The 17,275-nt window shown below is 38.7% G+C and overlaps 1 protein-coding gene across 2 annotated transcripts in view; it reads right to left on the bottom strand.

Moving 5' to 3' along the window:
• Positions 1-16,371, bottom strand: part of slc4a4a (solute carrier family 4 member 4a) — a 65,677-nt gene extending 49,306 nt beyond the window's left edge. Inside the window, exons 1-4 of one of the 2 annotated variants that reach the window (XM_029439025.1) lie at positions 16,214-16,371; positions 15,401-15,498; positions 8,878-8,951; positions 3,785-3,958 (exon numbers count right to left, since the gene is read on the bottom strand). In XM_029439025.1, coding sequence (XP_029294885.1) covers positions 3,785-3,958; positions 8,878-8,951; positions 15,401-15,417 — 265 coding nt within the window. In that variant the 5' untranslated portion in view covers positions 15,418-15,498; positions 16,214-16,371. The remainder of the gene's footprint in view (positions 1-3,784; positions 3,959-8,877; positions 8,952-15,400; positions 15,499-16,213) is intronic. The other variant, XM_029439023.1, reaches the window with a different exon arrangement.
• Between the last annotated feature and the right edge of the window lie 904 nt (positions 16,372-17,275).

The following is a 17,275-nucleotide window of genomic DNA, read 5'->3' as shown; positions in this document are numbered from 1 at the left end:
TTCAGAGAAAACATTTGGCAACAAGTGGAGCATAGCATTGTGTCAAAGCTTTGAAGAAGGGAATTAAGGATTACTTTTAAAAGTGATAGCTGTAAATGTTTAGGGATGTAATACATATTACTGTTGCCATGTAGCAGCTGGATCGATGCAAAATGTCAACTTTTCAGGAACCAGATGAAAAAACAGCCAGGCTTCTCCCTTGACCTTTGCATTTATCTAATCAATTTTGAAAGTATTCATAAATCTCAGCGTTGTACTTTCTGTGAGAAGCAGATATCCTTCCAGTGAAGCAATGAACATTAAATTGGAAACGTATTCACAAAGAACTGAAAACATCTCTGTATTCTTAGCTTGTTCTGTCTGACTTTGGGAAATTAAACCCATTTGTATAAGAACCAAGTTCCTAAGTAATCTTTGTAATCCACTTTGAGAACATTTGATCCTACTAAAAGGATAGGGGAAAAGCTTTAAAAAACAAAAACATACTCATCAAAATGAGCAAGGGTCAAATGGCGCTGCAGTGGACACACATGTAACCAGGAGGATGTGCTTTTAGTCCCTGCAGCGTCCATCTGACCAAACAAGAGGATTTCAGTCCAGAGAACAGACAAGGGCCTTCCCCCTGGGGGCGGCCATGAATCCCAGAGAGAGTAACACAGGGGAGGGCAGTGAATAACAGTAGGACATTAGGTAAACTGCATGCCTGTCAATTTTTGCATGCCTGACAGATTCCAGTTTTACTTGGACAAACATTTCTCAAAGGCAAAGCTGCTCTAGTGTACATGTACACAAGTAACCAGTTCTTTGTACCAATAATTGAAATTGGTTGAAATTGAATTGAAATGCCTACGATATTCATGATGTTGGAAGGTCAGTAGTCTAGCTCACTAGCTTTCCCAAATAGCTAACTACAGGCTAATAACGCTACTTTGACCCTGAGAGGTCAGCTTGTCCTGTAGGTTAAACAGGATAAGTCATACAGCATGCTCTGGCCTTCCCTGTCAACCCGACTGAACACCGATGTGAGATTTCGGAGCGCTGTCCCCTCTATTATTAAAACACTAAGTGAAGGAACATCTTTTGGAAGAAGGAACCACTAGGTCATCAATCCCGTACAGCTCGGAGACTTGGAGAATCTATGACCAGGAGCACTGAAACCTAGTCATAGATTTGTCACAAAGGTCTTGGTGGTTCACATTAAAATGAATATGAATTGTACAAAAGTCTGTTTACATGCATTACAGTTAATGAACCACCGACTGTACAAAACACTAACGGCACTGCTCCGTTTGTTTTATGCCATCTCACTGCACACTTTGTTAATACTTTAACTCCATGACAGATTTTCACATAAGATCAACAGCAGTTACGCTATTTCACCCATATGAACCAGCAGAGTACAACAGTGTTGACTGTTAACAAAACGTCAACGCTCACATTCTCCTGCCAACATAGTCGCATTTTCCATGAATGGAGAATTACCAATGTTGCTGTAAACAAACCCAGGTGTGTAGGGTTTCACATGCTTCCTCAGCCTGACTTCACAAAGTGTTTTTAAGAATCAAGGATAGGTTTTTTCCCCTTTGACACATATTTTTTGTTTTATGCAATGGCCGGTAAAAAAGAAGAAAACTGAGCACTTTGAAGGCAAACGTAAAGACTTGATGCAGCCATGATAGATTGGATTTGAAGGCTAATCAGCAGTGGCAAAAAAGATGGAATAAAATTAAATAATTGGCCCAATCCCAATGCCCACCCCTAAGGCGTTAAGCCCTGAAGCCTTAGAGACCTAGATAAATGGCATAAAACAGGAACAGGACAGAACTATGGCGCCAATTGTGGACTATTTTAAGTTTTTTACTGGCTGATTTAAACATCTTCCAGGCGTTTGCCTTACAGAGTGGACAGGAGGTAATTGTGAAATTATCAATTTACTAATTTTTGTGAAAACAACATTAATTAGCAAATTAAAAGAAATGGTTGCGCGTAAAACGGCTCAAAATGTTATGCACTTGAAGATTGGATTATTCAATTTATTGTGAAAGTGATGTCTCTAAATGTCTTGTTTGGTCAGTCCAAAACTCAAAAGATAATTAGTTTAATATGGTGTGAAACAAATAAAAGCCGGAAACATCCAACATTCTTTAGAGGCTAATAACACCATTTTGTGCATTTTTTAAATGATAAATTACTTTAACGATTAATTGATTATCAAAAAAGTGATTATATTTCGGTCGATCGACTAATTGATTAGTCGTCTAATAGTTGCAGCCTTATTAAATATGGATATTTGGCTGATTTGGAATAGATGTTTCTTAAACTGTAATTCTTTTGATTTATCTTTCCAATAATGGAGTGTACAGTGATAGGAAGAAACAATCAAGCTGTTCATTACTAGTTAGACTCTGTTTTCTGCCTATACTGTTCACTTTCATGTTTGAAGAAAACCATATCTAATATCTGTGTGAATGGATCTCGCGTGGGACAACAAAAAACGTCACATTTGCAAGAGGCCTTTGGGAATAAAAGGAATGACATAGCGGTGCAACACAAGCGTTCATCTCCCGAAGGATTTGCTGCAGAGGTCGGATGACAAGTCGTCATATGTTGAGGATGAGGGTGGGAAGACGAGGGTTAAGAGAGAGGTCTGGGTGCGGAAGAAGAGTCAGGGAGTGGTGGGGCGGCGATGTCGGTGGAAATCAACTTATGTGGAACAGTTCCTCCAAAACTTCACGATGTCCAGGGCTATATTACAATATCAGCCTCTCCAGACCACAAACATATTTATATGAACAAAAAGGTTGTACTGTATTCATAATACATTTTCTGCATCGCAGTAGTGTTTCTTCAGTGGTTCCTATTCTGGGAGTTGAGAGACACCAAGGATTAATCAAAGTAGTATAAATCTGAAGGGTTGCTATACCAATGGTAAATAAGAAAGAAAGAAAAATCTCTGCTACAGCAACTTAAACTTTATCTTCAGGCCTCTAGAAACAATTAAGCTCATGGACATCATCACAATGGCTCATTAGTGGTCTTTAAAGTGTCACAAGCACTGTATGTCAGGGTAATACTAAACCTGAATGAAGTAGGTTCATTAGAATTAGTGACAGAAAGCTAAGATGTAATTTCTTCTTCTGCTTTCCATTACAAACAGCGAGCAACATAACATCAATAATCTCTTCTTCAGCCACTTTGTTTATTACAGACTGTTGGGACCCCAAGTACACTTGGGTAAACATACCCAAAAACCTATAAAACTCACAATTTTTGCTAAATATGCATCATCACAGTGGCAACACCAGATGGGCTGACTAATCTATTCTCTGATTGGATTTATGTCGTGAAATAAATCCCCCACATCAAGTAATGTGTACACAATCACATTCTGAAATTACTGGACAGAGGAAGCTCCAGTCAACCAAGAACTTAAGCATTAACACATAGAACTCAACACATCGGCACGCACACGAAGACGGATACACTTATGTCTACAACCAAGGTCAAAAGCACAGGATCGCATGCACTTACACACTGTATTCAAGAGACCCGTATCAGCACTAGTACAATTATGTCCGAGTAGCCATTACGTCCAATGAAAATTCACTGTGCTCTGTCGAAACGGACTCGTCACTCAGCAGGACATGCAGGGCTAGCCACTAAGTGGACTCAGCAACTTCTCACAGAGAGTAACTGGGGATTTTTTTCTAGAAAAGAGATCAGCCTTCAGAAAAGACAGACATGAGCTCTAACCAGCCCTGACATGACGTCCATCAAGACTTACTGAGAGGTTTGAGGATGCTGTTGCTGGTTTCATCGTTGTTTTCTGTGTCCGACTTGTCAGACGTGTTCTCCGTCAACCTCTCCTTTCTGTCCTTGTGGCCGGTTTTCCGACGGTGACGCCTCCGACGACGATAGCTCTTGGGCACGTGCACGCCGATGTAAACGGTGTGGTGACCTGCAAAAAAGCAAAAGCGGATGAACTCTCTGACACCAAAGATCTGGACAAATCCGTATTGCTTTGATGCACCTGAACTTCACAGCTGACTTCCTGGAATGACAAGACACAATCAAAATCCCTATGAGGAAGTGCAAAATAAGGAACAATAAGAACCACTTCTCAATTCTGTTAGACAGGGAACATTCTCACGTTGTCAAGACAGCGTAGCAGAGCGAGGTTATAGAGGTTACAGTACACTGTCAAAGCAAATATTTGGACAGAAATAAAAAGTAGGATGTAGCAGTGAAAACACCATAACTGCATGCTTGACTACATCCCTGTTATGCATGTTGGCACATTACCAACAGGAAAGTTTTACATGGGTGGTTTAGGGTCAATAATGCCAAGCTGACCAGAATGTTTGCTGATAACATACCATTCAGATGGACGTGGATTTCATGCCAGCATGCTACACATCTATTTTCAGAACTGCTGGTCATTGGGGAGTGGTTTGACACATTTCTATGGACAATGACATTGCTGCCACTTAAACTTGTGACCAATGCAAACAATCATTTTAAATTAAGCTGTTTCGAAACTCAAAAGTTTGTAAATCCGTTAATACACTTAATTAAAATGAATGTAATACAACAGCAATAAATCTTCCTTTCATGAAGTTCGTAATGTTCAGTTTATGTTGAAACTCAATACTTTGTAAGATGACAAATGTTTGCTTTTCAGTAGTTTTATTAATCTCATAGTGTAGTTTACGTAAATAATAATAACAATGAATAATTATTAACCTTCTCTCCGATACCTGTATACTTTTCTTTTAACCGTCCTGTTCCTCCAGAAGTTTAATGGAAACCTACAACCTTAACCATATTTTTAAGAACCACAAGTTTCTCCATCCTAAGCAGAGAAGGGCTATAAAAAACAACCTCTCAGGGTAAACATCAAAAGTCCTCCTGAAACAAAAGGCTCAATGCAATCAGTGTCAAACGTTGCCTTTTGGAGAACGTCGAGTAACGCTGAGCCAAGCACTGCACATGACCCAACCAGGAAGTGGCTGAACCCCTCAACACAACAAACAATGATTTCTCTTGAGGCACAACAGCGTTCATTATTCACTCTTAACACAATGCCTTGTTTTTTAGGGGTTCATTTAAATTCACTGACACCGACGATTCAGCATACCAGGCTAATGCTGAGCATCAGAGACGAAGGAGATCTGAAAAGATTTGAACTGTAAATACTGTAATCAGAGGCATTCTGCTCCTCTGTTTATGGTACATTTTGTGGTTTTCATGTGATTGAAACTGAGCAGATATTGTATGCCTGTTGTATAATACTGGATATCAGACATCAGCTTGTAGTTTGCTTATGTCTTTGTTGTTGATGTGACTGAACTTTCTCCCAAAACTTAAAGGAAACAGATTCAAAACATGTCATTTGGTTAAAATAGTTTTAAAAGTTTATTTTTTTATAACTGTTAGACCTAAATGGGTTTTTCATGGTTTTCAATGGCGATATAAAATGGTGATATATTGGGGTTTTTTGTTTAGTTTTTTTATATCTGATAAAATACAATTTAATAACGTCAACAAACTTGCTGAACTTAAATGAATCTTTATTCATTGTCTGCATTGTCTGTTTGCTTAAGTAGTCTGCACTCTGTCTGCAGTGCACTTATTTTAAATAAAGAAACGTATCAAATAAATAAATGTCCACAGGTCATCAAAAAAAATAAGACTTTAAAAAAAATGAATGTGTATGAAAAATAGAGTTTTAGTGCACCTAACATCATTTATCAGCAGACAGCAGCCTCTCCTTGTTTCTGAGAGACAACAAAAAAATAAGTAATCAATGTTAGTGTAGCTGCCTTCCCTGGTGGCGATTAACTCTATTCAGTTCAATATATAATATTGATGTATATGAACAAGTATTTGGTGATTACTTTATAATTTCTTCAGTCCATCTGTCTGGTTAGGTAACTTTCCTCCTCACATGGCACAGAATGAAAACAAAGTCAGAAAGACGCAGAGGAACTCTCCAGAAGAAAACAGTTGGGGACAGACCCGCATCACCCACACCACAGCGGCTGCCCACTAGGCTTTTGGTTCAACAAAGATGGTACTGGTCCCATGTTTATGGGATAACATAAAAACACTAGATCAATCGTATACAGCTAAAGCCCTGACGGCATCGTCGAACATGACTTAATTTACTCAAGGAAACTAAACTCCAAGTTGTTGAAAGTTCATTCAAGAGCAGATAATTGAGGATTGGTTTAGTCAGTGAATGGCATGTTTGTTAAATGATATGATTTTGCCACGCTTCTTGGTTAAGATTTTTGGTTTGCTGTATTGTAGTTGTTAAGTAGAATACACTTAGACTGTATGGAATAAAAAAAGCGGAACATAGTGTCATCTTTTACCTTCACAGTGGTTCATTAAGTAACATTGGAGTCGACCAAAGAAGCAATCAGACTTAACATACAGAAAGTGTGCATTACAACAGAAGCAGATGGCTGGACAACAACAACAAAAGAGAACAGAGACATAGACAGATAGAAAGAAAGAAAGACCACGCTGCTATTAGCGCTGATAGATGAGCAATAAAGCAGAGCGTGAAGACGCTTGCACAGGCTGAACGACAACAAGAAAGGAGATGAGAGAAAGGGAGGAGAGTGATGGAGGAGAAGGAATAAAAAATAGTCGAGTCAAGGAGCTGGAAAAGGAAGATTTGCGCACTGCCAGAGCAGCTTTGTGTAACAACTTCCTCTTCTTTTTTTTGTGTGGAAGAAGAACTTCTTTTGGAGCTGCCTGTAAGCACACACTGAATGAAATAAAATCCTTGGGTGTGCTGGGAGGTTTGTTTAGCTCACTAGATTTCTGAGGAGAGGCAACGCCACCGCCAGTTTCCCCAGTAACCGCGCTGCTGGGACCTGCCCAGACCAGTGGGGAGGATGGCAACACGCCACACTGCACTGACAGCATGCTAATACGAAACGGCTTTAAAAATATTCTGTTGGATTAGGGGGGAAGCCATCTTTTTGTCAGAATAAATGATTACTGTTCCTCTTTACTTCTTACTCAGCTATAACTTCAAACTTTGAATTACATCACAGGAATATAAACATTAAACCTGAGGTCACACCAGGTGTGAGGGTTTACGTGCACGTTTAAGTGAATCGTCTATCGTTAGCTTCAGATACCAAATACTTTTGCTTGAGTGAAACCACAGACTTATCAGTGTCAGAGAAAGATAATTAGGGTCATTGGACCAAAACCTCCTCTTCCAGACTTTTATCTTGTACAATGTGAGAAATGTCACGCTACCTCAACTCTTTTTCTTCTTTTTAGCAATCTTTGAGTCCGGCTGTCGGCTCTGAGCGAGCAGCGGGGAGGAGACTGAGCTCAGCGGAGACTCCAAAAAAGAGATTTAGCCAGCAGACGAGGACACACACAGCTGAGACGCTGGATATGCAAAGGAAGTTAGAGCGGCTGCAGCAGGGTTCAAGCTGAGGTGACACCTGACAAAATGTTGACACCCAGGATGAGCAAATTCCAATGCTGACTCTGTTATATGTATTTTAATCTTGTAATGAACTAAGTTACTTGAAGAATCATGTACCAGTGGTTTTGCATGTTTTAGCTCATTTACTACAAATAAAGTATACTTTACATAAATGTTAACAATCCATGATATTGTGTTGACAACCCTTTTATATCCGTTTATAGCCATTGTTTGACATGCATTTCACACAGTGGTCCTACCTGTCTGAGGTTTCCGCTGTGCTTATATTATTTTTAGAAAGTCTTGTTATTAATGAGATATGAAAGCCTCAAACATGCATTTTAGATGAGTGAGATGTATAAACTTTAAAATAATTAGAGAGAATGAATATTTCACTTCTCATAATGTCCTGGGTTTTGTCCAAAAAACAGGCTGGTGCTGGAACCATTGAGTACCGTGAAAAAAAACAAAAACAAACCATGAGGTTCTTGGATAGTCAAAGTGGCTCCATGCCAGGCCCTTTAACCTGCTGGACTAGAACCATGAAAACTGTCATCACCATGTAAACCTGACCTCGCTGCTAGGGAACGAGAGGCATCATGACAGGGAGGAGAGTTTGAGGTATGAAAAGTGTAAATGTGCCACTGAATTCATTTGCAATTAGCTGGTTCTTGAGAAATGCAGCATATGTAAACAGTGTGTTTATAAATAAAAGGGAGACCTTTTGACATACTTGTCTGCTTCACTCAATTTTAAAATCTGCCCTACAAACAGGATTTCAGTAAATTATTTGTCAATTAGAAATCTATACTTTTAACAGTTGCAGTTAAACTGCTACTGTCCATTTCCTGGTGGCATTAATCCACTTATAAAGATGCCAATAGTGTACAATTATAATATTACTTTATTGGTTTTACTCCTTACAGATTATCAGCAGGCACTTGGTAAAGACCTTTTAGCATACTGGCATTTTTTTCTCTTTGTTGTCCTTTAGGTCTTTGCAGGGATTAGTGAGGTAAACACAGGCTGACATACTCCCGTTCTCTATATCTCTCCCATGCCAGCTCTCTAAACAGGTGAGCGTCACGATGTACGTGCAGGAGGTTCGTGAAATTTGGCAGTCTCTAAAACACTAATGAGGTCTAAATGTGATTAAAATAAGAAAGTCTGAAGTATAAATCATTGCTTAGCTTTAGGTAGCAGTTTTTAGAGATTCAGTGACATCTAAGGAACTTTTTAGAAGACTAAAGAACTAAAAACATATTTCATAAAGAAGTTAAACCTTATTAGAAATATCTAAGTTTGATGTTTCTTGCCATTTGTGTTTCGATTGCTTTGCGGTCTACATCAAATTGAAGGTAAAATAAGACTTTTTGACATGGAGAGAAATTAAAGTGTACAGGAAGAGGTCAACTTACCCTCTACCTCCTCCTCGTCGCAGATGTGCTTGAGTAAGGACGCCCCCCGGTCCAGCACCGCCTCATCCTCCATCCTGTAGTAGTAAAAGAGGAAGAAAGACTGTTCACACTTTTCCTCCAGAGACAACGTGGAGCCATAGTTCTTGGGCTCGTTCGGCTGCAGTAAATTCGAATTTGGGCTCAGGCTGGTGCTGCTCGTGGCGCTCATCTCCACCCATTAAAGACTCATTGACAGACACGCTATGCGACTACCTCGTAGCGCCTTAAGATCTGCTTTTCTGTGAGTAAACTACCCTCTAGTGTGAGAATGTGTGTCGTCCTTGAGGAGGGCAACGTACGCAGTCGATAGGTAGGATGTAATTGATTTAATCTGGCAGAGGGGGGGTGAGGGAGAGGACAGGAAGTCTCTGCTAATAGAGTGTGATGGCCACAGTGACTGGAGGTGGCCATGCGCGATAAAAACGCAGACTGACTGAGACTTAAACTTATCGTGATTCGGATCCGTCTCTGTCCACACTTCACCTGTTACACACTGAATCAAGGTGTTGTGTTTTATTATTGGGGGAAAAAAATATCTGAAAAAGTTTCAGTAAGTGTTGTGACTAATCAGCCACACACCCACACACACACTACAAAGCCTCTCCATCTGGCCGGTAATGCCTGCCAGCCCCCCTCTCCCCCACCCTCCATCGAAGAAACAAGTGGGGCATCACATGTCTGTCTACTCATCCGCCCTTACAGGATTACGCCAGCTTTACTTAAGTGACAACACACACAGAAGACGTATCAGGCCGGCGTGTAGGAGCCACCTCTGCTCTCCAAGACGGACACGCGTTCACCCTCACCTCGCACAAACCGTGCCATTTCCCAACAAACACGGGTGGGAAAAAGTATTTCAATATTCATACTGGCATAAGTTTTGTTTGTTTGTTTTTGTGTCGGAGGAAATGCCGTATGTACTCTGTCTGCTACTTGCATGCTGAGCGGCTGCCTTAAACATGGAAATCACTGCAGTTATTAAATTACACAAACAGCTCATTTACATATTAAACTTTGTCAGCATGAGCAGTTTTAGCAGTGATATCTGCTGTCAATCAAAGCGTAGAAATTGCCTCTCCATCATTCACCAACACAGGCCACGTAATACTGGAAATACTTAAGCCCCAGGTTTATCCTAACAGGATCACAGACAAAATGGTTTGTTTTGTGTAACAATCGCAACATTTGTTATGGTTTGTTACAGCTAAGTTAGATAAAACTTAAATAAAACATTTTATTCAAATTAAACAGTGATTTTGAGTAAGATTTCGAAAAATAAAATTAGAGCTTGGTTGATAATATTATTAGTGTTCGACCGAGAAAGATTTTTCAATGGCTGATCCTGATAATTAGAGAGGGCGGCCGATATATTATATTATATTATATTAGATGTGTGTGTGTGTGTGTGTGTGTGTGTGTGTGTGTGTGTGTGTGTGTATATATATTATAAAATACAATTTAATAATAACAACAATTGAGACAGAAAATTGCTGAACTTAAATGATAGTACATACTATAACTTACATTTATTTAAAGCTGCTATTGTCTGCACTCTGTCTGCAGTGCACTTATTTAAACTTTTTCACCTAAATAAATGTCCACAGGTAATAAAAACGTATGAATTAAAAGTAGAGTTTTGATGCACTTAACAGCATTTATCAGCAGATCGCAGCATCTCCTAGCTTGTGAGAGACAACAAGAAATGTGTACATTTACAGAAATAATTAGTTTTTTGTTTCATGAGGCAGTAATTTAATGTGGTGACTGTGACCGGTAATCCCCTGAATTGGGAAGATATACACTTAATGAGATAATGTCTTTAATACCTTCAGTAATGTTCTCTAACTCAACTTAGTCCGTTGTCGGTCAAAGTGGACTGGTCAGCATGGGCTAAGTAAAATGGCAGGGAGATACCCTGGAGGTCAAAGGTCAGCTGCAGAAAAGTATTCTTCCAGCTGGTCACGAGAAGACACTGTGAGCTCACTTCTGCCTTATAGCGCACTAAACTGCATGTCACATACTAATAGCTTCACTTTATTAGTGTCTTGTTGTCTTTGATACTACCACTGCCAATCAGCGTTGTTTTAACACTTGCTGATGATGTGTGGGCAAACAACTCTCCATCAGTACTTAAAACCTACAAAATAAAAACCTAAAAATGTTTTCATTCAGTCATGTTCAGAGCACACTGACACTACCAGGTTTTATCCAAAACTGAACTTGTATACTTACTTTTTAGTCTTAAAGGCTTAAAAGGCTAAATTATATTAAAATGCCACCTTTAGATTCTTGGGAACGTTTTAGTTCCTACTGAATTATTCTAAAGATGGGTCAATTTAATGATATTACCTACAATTTAGATAGATTAGGCTGATTTACTGTACTGAAAAACATCTTAATACTATTTTAATTCTGCTATTTCATACTATTTATAATGCTACTTCACACTCATGTACATCAACACTGTGATTATTGTACTGTAAATGCTCTTATTCTGTCTAATCTTGTACTAATTGTTATGTTTTTGCTGTGAAGCACTTTGAGCTGCAATTCTTGTGTGAAAGGTGCTATACAAATAAAGCTTATTATTATTATTATTATTATTATTATTATTATTATTATTATTATTATTAAGAAAGCATCTTATTAAACTTTGATGTGTAACTCTTTCCGCACTGGGCCATTTTTGAAAGAGTTTTTAAAACAACACTATGATTCAACCCCAGTTAAGGCTCATCTCTGGACTTCACTATTTTCACTTTTTATAACTTCTGCAATTATCACTGCCTTGATAATTATTCACTTGTATAACTCTTTACCAACGACTCTGTACTTATACTACTTTTACTCCATTTTATTCTATTTAATTGTGTACTCGCCACTTTACTTCCTTGTTCTTTTGCTGTAACAAGGTCAATTTCCCCGTTGTGGGACTAATAAAGGATTGTGATTCTGATTCTGACCAGCTTTCCTACTAATACTGGCCTTCCTACTTCCTCCATTGCCACCTATGGAACAATCCTGGACATAGCAGCCAAACTCCACTCTGCCTGAGCCGACCTTCTACACATGTCTGTCTGCACCCAAGTTTTATTTCTACACTGAACTTAACATATTGTCAGAGAAGGCGAGGACAACAACGTGTTTTAGTGAACTTATTCAGCAGGGGAAAATAAGTTTATGCTTTGACATATGATGCAAGACTAAAAGTACAAAATCCCTGTCATTGTTGCATATAAACTATTTGTGATGTTATGTGCATTCCAGGAGTTCTTTTTTGATTAAAATACAAATTGTACTAATTTTTTTAATATACCTTCTTGCCCCGTTTTGTCTGTTTCTGCATGACAACTTGATTTCCTACATTTCCCAGAATGCTTTTTACCCCATAATCAAAACTGCACAGCAGCGGTTTAACACCTCTTTTCCAGCTTGCTTTCCCCTGCAATTTGTTAAGTTTCCCTGCATGCTTATCACGTGTACCTTTTTCTGAGCTCTTCTTTTTTTCCTAGAATTCATTTTACTTTGACGCAAAATGATCAGGGAAAACCCAAGCAGGGAATGTGTGGAGGGAGATTTCAGTTGCAGAACATAAAGAGTAATGCAACGTAGTTTTCTACAAACAGGATGAAACTTTGACTTTAAAGATTATAGTGTAATCAGCAAAGACAGCAACAGTAAGGGATATAACAAAGTCTTCACTGAATTTTAAATTGCACAATGAATACAAGATAGTGAATGATGGATTATTCTAAACATGTTTGAATAATATGTGCATGCAATGGCTTTAACACAAAAGCAGCAGGTTATGCAAAAGGGCGACAAACACAGTGATTGTGCAAAATCTTTGAATGCTTGTGTACTCTGCAAGCTGCAGATATTGGTTTGTACTTGGCAGCACAAAGCATCAATTCAGAAATATATGTTGCCACAGAACACAAAAGAAAACACAAAAAGGTGTTTGTTCAAATCTTTGATTCTTCTCTCGAATCAAAAAGGCCTCAAAGCAGAATAACGTTTGTTTTTATGTTCAACAATCTTTGTGACCTTAATGTACTTCTAGCCAGAGTTCAGGAATCGTGACTGACCTTGACTTGATTTTTTTCTGATGCTGATCTCACGTCAGCTTTTTTTGTTTTAGACATTTAAAAACAAATTCTACTGTCAAAATCCCTGAAAGCTGCACAGGAAATGTCTCAATACGACATCATGATTTGTTTTTATTTACCAGGAATAAGAGGAAAAAGGAAAAATAACTAAAAAGGGGCAGAGGAATGCAACTTACACTACCGACACCTGTGGTTTATGAGCGTACAAGTATTTCAAGGTGGGTTTTTCCTTTAATCAAAATGTTGTTATGTCTGTATTAATTATCAATAGCTAAACCTTCAAACAACCTTATACAAGCAATCAAAACTTGACAAGCTGTTACATCTGATTGTTTATTAGCTGCTATCTGTCTTTTCCTTCACAGATAACATATCAGTCTCACTGTCCTTGTAGGGCCTACAGTAATCTGCATGTAGCCTACATTCACTATCTGCTTGAAGAGGTGAGCGTGTTCTCTGTACTCGAGCTGACGCAACTGTCGAAACCATGGAAACATCAAACAGCCTGAAGGCGTCCGGACTGTGTTATTATGGTATACAGTATCTACTGTAGTCATTGCAGAAGATACGAATGTGAATGTGTCTGGGTCATGTATCCAGTATCCTGTACTCCAATCAAGTTTTGCAAAATAAAATCCCTCATACAATGATGGCAGAATGTCATCGATATCAGATTTCCCTGAACCCCTCAAAGGGTTTCTCCGCACAATAAACGGATATCTACGGTATTAAGTGATAGCCACGCCGGGCTTTAGTCTGACAGAAGTTTTCACTGTGCATGAGGTAGAAATTCGAAGCTTTGTGTCTTGGTCATTTCCACACAAAGCGCACAGAAAGTTCCCACTGCTTACTCTAAATGAATGACTGACACGGGAATCAAAAAGCAGCGTTCAGCTTGGATTCAACATCCTGGAGGGCTCTTTTGAAATCCCTCAATTAATTCAATTATGGCTGATTTGTCTTCCCTTTTTTGTGTTTTGGACCTATTTGCATCACTTTACTATAAATCAGCATTATTATGGTAACAACAGATTTTTCAACAAGAGCCTGCTGTGTATCTCAAAGTCAGAAGAAAAAAAGTCACAGTATCCAGATAATTGAATTCAAACTTCTGCTGGTGCGTTTCTTTTGCATCAGCAGGTGATGGCTTTCTGACAAGCAGAAAAACGCAAAGTCACAATAATGCAGTGTCACCGGGCCCACTGATTGCCCCAAAGTTAATAAATCTATAGATCAATTTGATAGGAGTCCTCTTTATAAAGATGCACAAATAAGTCAATAATGCCTGTTTTCCTCTAAGATCCAGCATATACTTATTAGGGTATCTGCACTTTTTAAAATCTAAATTAAATTACTTTTAAGACTTTTTTAATACCTTTAAAATGAAAAGAATAATTCCATTACTGCGGCAAAAGAAAATCGACTAACTAGACCACAGTATACACCGTTATTGAGTTTCATTGAATTTGAATAACTGAAATATTCAGTGCACATTAGCTAACATAACTGCCTTCTCATCAGGGATGAAAAGGATAATAAAGATGCAATTAAACATTTTAAATATATATGAGCTCTTAAATGATTTTAACATGAGATTAAGGAAAAACTTCACCCTAGAGAAAACATAATCTTTGCAACAAAAAAAATTAATGTAAGTAGTTAAGAGCACTTACAAAAAAATATTAACAATAATGATAAAATACAGACCTTGCAAACCCAGACCCAAATTTAGGCAGTAAACCCATCCTACAATTCCAGACATTTTCAGAACATTAATATCATAAACTAAATGTAAGACTTTTTAATATTCCGCAGTAACCCTGACTGATGTCATGCTTCTTAGTTGTGACTGTGCAGCATAAGAGAAACAAAAGGTGGTGTTTAGGGTCACTACATACAATCCATACAACATAGGATCCTTGCAAAGCAATTACATAGCTGTTCAGGTCTTTACACTTAAAATTGAACAAACTTTACATGACCTTTCAGGAGTTTGTTAATAAATGACCTTTCAGGAGTTTGTTAAAGCCCAGCTCTGTGTAGTCTGGCTATACAGAGGGGGTTCCTCAGTACAGTAAATCCAGTAAATAGTACATTGAAGTCAGATAATTTAAATTTCATATGAACTTCAAATACAGCAAAGTCAGCGACAGCCTATCCTGTATGAAAGCAGTATCTGAAAACATTCTTCTTCTTGGCAGTCAGAGCACATGTTGTAGCTTCTCAGACGCACAGAGCCACTTGCTCTCTAAGCATTTATTCTTCTTTATATTATTAAGCACCAGTGGAAGATAGCCGGCTCTTTTACACACAGGCGTGCGTTATTCAATTTATGTAAGGTCAAGCAGCTCTGCGTCACGTCTGAAGTCACTTACTTCTTGGTGCTGCTCATCTCGTCAGGTTGCGTGTGATCAATCTCCTTACTGAATGCGCTGAGCAGAGCGGATCACCGGAGCGGCTGCTGTAGCTTGACCTGACAAAGTAACACACAGAGGTCATTTCTCTGCTTTCTGTGGACTCAATGCACACTCACAGAGTCTTTCACCAAAGTGTTTGACTGAAAAGAAAGTTTCTTGCGCTACAATATCACCATGCAAACTATCTAAAGGATATTCAGAACAGGTGTCCCAGTTAGACTTATTGTGTCCAAAAATGTATGATATGGGCTATTTGATATTTGAAGACACAATAAAGGCACTTTAAAATAAAAAAGGAAAAAGGAAAAAACACAACAAATAGAATACAAACACTCTCTTTCTGCAACATTGCAATAACAGTAGTAATCCTGTGATCAATGTCAGGACACAGCAGACTTGATGCAGATGCGTTGGCTCCAAATAATATAAACAGGACAGGGGTTTGAAGCATCATCATAAATCATGCTAACTGGCCCAATGAGCCGCTAAAACAAAACACAACACACTCCCGCTGCGCATTTACGCACACACCACCGTTTAATCGTGTGATAAATTGCTTCAACAAAACTTACGACCACACAGACGGCATGACTCAAAATACATTAAAAAGGTGACATAAAACACGATAAAGTCCATTAAGTCCTGAAGGCACGGGTGACACGCTGTAGGGAAATCCACTTGAATATTATGGTGATTTATGTTCGAGACGCCTCTTCGCACATGCACACAGGGCCTGAGGAAATGCAACAACTTCAAGGTGGAACAACTTACCGCTGTAGTTTTGATCTTTGGTTCTGTGTGTTTGGCTCTTGGTGTCACCCCTGCGGTGGCATGAAGGTAAAGAAGTCTACTTCCACAGCTCGGGGAAGTTTGTATGAGGCATTGTGCGGCGACTGCGCTCAGCATGCTGCCGCCGCCTCTATCTGCTGCTGGGCCATCCTTCTGTCAACGCCACTCCTCCGGTGGGAGGTCAAACTGCTCCATGCTGCACCATCATCACTGTATCCGCGCGCGCAAACACACGCACACACAATCGAACCAAGTCATTGTGCAGCTATACCAGGCTGCAGGGTCAATGCTTGAACACACACAGTTCAACATGAAGTCAGCCATCCGTGGACGTTATTAAACACGTAAACCAGAAGAAAACATTTGCAATTTTGTAAAGTAAAATCGATAACAAAAAACAGCAAGATTATCAAATAATATTGAAACATACATACAAAAATAATTAAGTAAGGTGTCTTAAATTCTTGAATAACAAAACTGATAATTGACATTCAATACATTCTGTATTTCTGTTTGTACTTGCACCAAAAAAATAGACTTTTATATATTTAGTCCATAAAGCTATCTGTGGCACAGATAAAATAATGTTTGAGAGATTATTGTAATTATGGATTTGAATCCCAAATGATACAAGTAAAGCGTCCCTGTAATGTTGCATAGTTCTTCAAGGATATTTGTCCAGCATTTTCTACAGTGTATTGGATTATTGTATCTTTTATGAGACACTTGCTGGGATTGTTTATTTATTTCATTTTTGAATTATGTATTTTCAATCTACAGCGCCATCTGTTGGAGGCGACATGGCAAGAGTGTCTGTCATTACCTTCATAGCATTAAAGCCAGATAATAAATAGTTCAAGGATTATCAGCGTTCAAAAGATACAACTCAACAATTTATTGAGATAATTTCACTTCACACATTTATTCAAGTACATTTACAGGATTACACGTGGTTTGGGGATTTCTTCAGGACAAGCCTCACATTATCCCTAAATGTTCTGACTTTCTAATAGTGGGATTGTGAAGAGTGTCAGACAAAGCTCC

Source organism: Cottoperca gobio, chromosome 9 (genome assembly GCF_900634415.1).
Source record: "Cottoperca gobio chromosome 9, fCotGob3.1, whole genome shotgun sequence".
NCBI lineage: Eukaryota > Metazoa > Chordata > Actinopteri > Perciformes > Bovichtidae > Cottoperca > Cottoperca gobio.
This window is presented reverse-complemented; position numbering and strand designations above follow the sequence as displayed.